A 3,250-nucleotide genomic window follows, 5' to 3' on the forward strand; every position below is an offset into this window, starting at 1 on the left:
AAAATTACAACGGACTGGACTTTTTTAAATTCGGGAAAATGTAAATTTGTTGGGAACTTTTGGAATTGAAGTAAACTTAATTGCCGCAATAATAAATATATTTTTTTAGATATGCGAGAAGTCGCGTACGTTGTAGCCCAAGGCGGTGGAGAGGAGGAACGAGGAATCATATCAAATGATCAGGACAATTTCAGATATCAGTTTATTTAATCTTCGCCGTTTACTGAACAACAAGTCGAAAAAATTCTTTATCTAACGCTCTCTATCAGATAGAATGTCGCTAAATCGTCCATTTACTCTGAAATATTTAAGATACCAGCTGCGAGCGAAATCATTACAGAAAGCTTAGTTAGTTCAGTCAGAGTCCCAGTCCCTTGAATCCGCATTAGGGGCATTGTTATAAATCGGCAAGCCTCCATGTCTGATCTGGTAATCTTCTAGCAAATAATATACTATTTCCGGCGGATTCAGACATGTCATCCACCGTACAGAAACGTTTTTCCATCGTCTTTTTCCAGGACCACTCAGATATCGTCCAATAGGAAGACCATCATTCCCGCTAAAATGTGCGTTCAGACAATCCCGGATGTTGCTGAAATACGGGTTTCCTCCAATGTAGATGATCTGTGGAAACACATGTATGTATTTAAAATTTAATTGATTTTAAATTCATGTTATGAAAATGAAACTCAAACTTCTGTGAAGATAGCGCAGTTTGTAAGCATAAAATACATTTTACTGAATAGCGTTTTAGCGTATTAGTTATAGCATCAAACAAATGAATTGTGGCGCGTGGTGTTGAAACATAGCGAAACATTCCATTGACTTAGTCTTTACTGACCATGCTGACCGTTTTGAAACAAATCAGTTGATGAATTACTTTGAAAAAGTATAAAATCCCTGTTCGTGGCGTTGACGTAACTGGGTGAGGTCCCTCCTGTGATAGTAAACATCTTAATATTGGCAAAACTTTCAAAGGTTAAAAAATATTAGAAAGTACAAAGACTAACGACTTTGCTACTAAGACTATACCGTTTCAGTTTAGTCTGGAAGCTAAGATCATTTAAGCGCATTTTAAATTAAGCTTAGTAGACACGATTATCATGATACATATTATCATATCGGCGGGAACTGTCACCGTTAATCATGAAAATGATTATTTTTGACCTCATCATTTCTGTAAATCTCGTATACGCCTGACATCCTTGCGCCGTCCTGCACATTGAAACTCCTGAGCGCGCTATGCATTGGTTGTAAATCCATTTTCTCTCGGTAAAAGCGCACAATTTTAAGATGATCTTGATCCATTTCCGCTTCCTTGCCAGGTGCATCTACCGTGGATTTCTTCATCTCGATCAATCACTTCGATAAAAATAAAAAATGAAGAAAAACATTTTTAAATCAATCAGTTTAACCGCACCCGGCTACATCAGAAACACGCAAGTATTATGTTTACTTTTCAGTTACAATTCCTTTTAAGACTTCAGGCATCCAGTCCAATCATCTTTGCGAGTTAGGAACTTTAGTATTTTTACTGTTATATGATCACAAAAAAATCTAGGGCGAAAGCCATCTGATCGATAAAATGCCTGTGCATTTTGCCCTGAGCGATCAAAATATAAAAATTAGAAATATTTGAATATCATGTTATAAAAAGAAACTGCAATTCTGTTCGACATACTTTTCTAATTCAGCTGATACGGTTTTGCTTTTACGTGTATTCTTTTAAAATGTTTGCTAACAGACCTATAAAGAAATCTGATTATTCCGAGAAATTCCACACGACTATCTCCTCAATCAAATTAAGCGGTTTACAACTTATCACATATTGCGGACCTACAAATGGAAGCGAAAGAAATGGCCTAGGCCTTACTGTTTCACATACCTTCAAGAAGTTACTGCCGTTAATGCAATTCAAAAATGATAAGTATCCTTCCAAGCTGGCTGGCAACAGAAGAATAAGCTAAGTGAACTTAGCAACCGAATGACTTTAGAATCTCTCGCGCTAATTACACAAGCGCGCGCATTTCAAATTGAATAATTGCCATAATTCGTACACATTTTAAAATTACCGATATCTATTCCCATTTATTCGAACAAATCAAACTTCAAAAAATTTATTTTCCAAACATCGCGTATAATTAAAAATACGCAAAAATTGAGAATCGAGCCACTTTTCTCAATTTTTTTTTATCGATTACTATGCACTAAAATAGTACCATATCTTTCTTTTACATTTTCAACTTCTTAAATCAGAAATCGGGATTTTTATACGTACTGATACATTTCAGTTCTCGGTGACCAAAAAGGAAATATTTTGCCTTTCTTCCTACCGAAATTTGAAAAATATTCATTTCTACACTTTGACTGAGCATAATAAGTCAATTAGCATTCAAACGTTTCGTCACAGAGATAAATCAAGGAAATTTGTTTTGAAGAATTCACCTAGTGGGAACTTGTTCTAATTTCAGAAGGCAAAGACGAGAAGAATGGCTAGCGCAACAAAAACTTCTTTATCTGTAAGCGGCACCGATTCGCTGTATAACAACATGGTTTTTATAGGAAGGAAGAACGATCATATACACGAAGAAAAGGTTGTTGACTTCGATGGCAATGTTGTTTCTCAGCGCGCTATTTTAATGCAAGCGTCGGAACAAACTGCAGCGAACGAACCGACTTTGAGCGAAGTACTAAAGGAAGACTTTCTTCATAAATCAAGGAATTTCAAAGGACGGACTGATCAACTTAACTTATGCTCTACCGGGCGCGAAAAAATTAGCAGCAAGAACGTATCAAGGAGAATCTTGGAGGATGACTTTTTAGAGCGTTACACCGATGAGAGTGTACCTTCAACACAATTTCGCGCGTTCAATTTCCAGGGCAGAACAACAAAACACTCCGTGGGAACAAGACCATTGCTGAGAAACCATAAAATGCCGGAAAAAACTGACGAAGCTAACATCGCATCGTGTTTAAAGAATCGGAAATTTGAGGTATCATCTGAAGAGGAGCGCTCTGCGGAGGCGGAGAGAATGGATAAAATGTACTCCCGACTTGAACGTGGGGACAGGGACATGAAATCGCAGGATTTTAAGAAAAATTTATTGTGGTCTTCATCGCCGCCCGTTCTAAACAACAGGAATGGCAACGGGGCTGAAAAGAACGAAAAACATACGCAACGAAAGGTGGAAAAGGACAGTAAACAATTAAAAATTGTCGTCAATAATTTAGTCTCTGCAATTTCCTATTC

The 3,250-nt window shown here is 37.0% G+C and overlaps 1 protein-coding gene across 1 annotated transcript; it reads right to left on the bottom strand.

Moving 5' to 3' along the window:
• Positions 1-179: 179 nt before the first annotated feature.
• LOC144653244 (uncharacterized) lies at positions 180-2,291 on the bottom strand. The gene is made up of 3 exons (XM_078513194.1): positions 1,886-2,291; positions 1,168-1,362; positions 180-624 (listed from the first exon to the last, which is right to left on the bottom strand). Exons 2-3 carry the CDS (start codon positions 1,348-1,350, stop codon positions 355-357), a joined length of 453 nt encoding a protein of 150 aa, XP_078369320.1. The 5' UTR covers positions 1,351-1,362; positions 1,886-2,291; the 3' UTR covers positions 180-354.
• Between the last annotated feature and the right edge of the window lie 959 nt (positions 2,292-3,250).

The sequence above is a fragment of the Oculina patagonica genome, chromosome 5 (assembly GCF_052425735.1).
Source record: "Oculina patagonica isolate OP01 chromosome 5, crgOcupat, whole genome shotgun sequence".
Taxonomy (NCBI): domain Eukaryota; kingdom Metazoa; phylum Cnidaria; class Anthozoa; order Scleractinia; family Oculinidae; genus Oculina; species Oculina patagonica.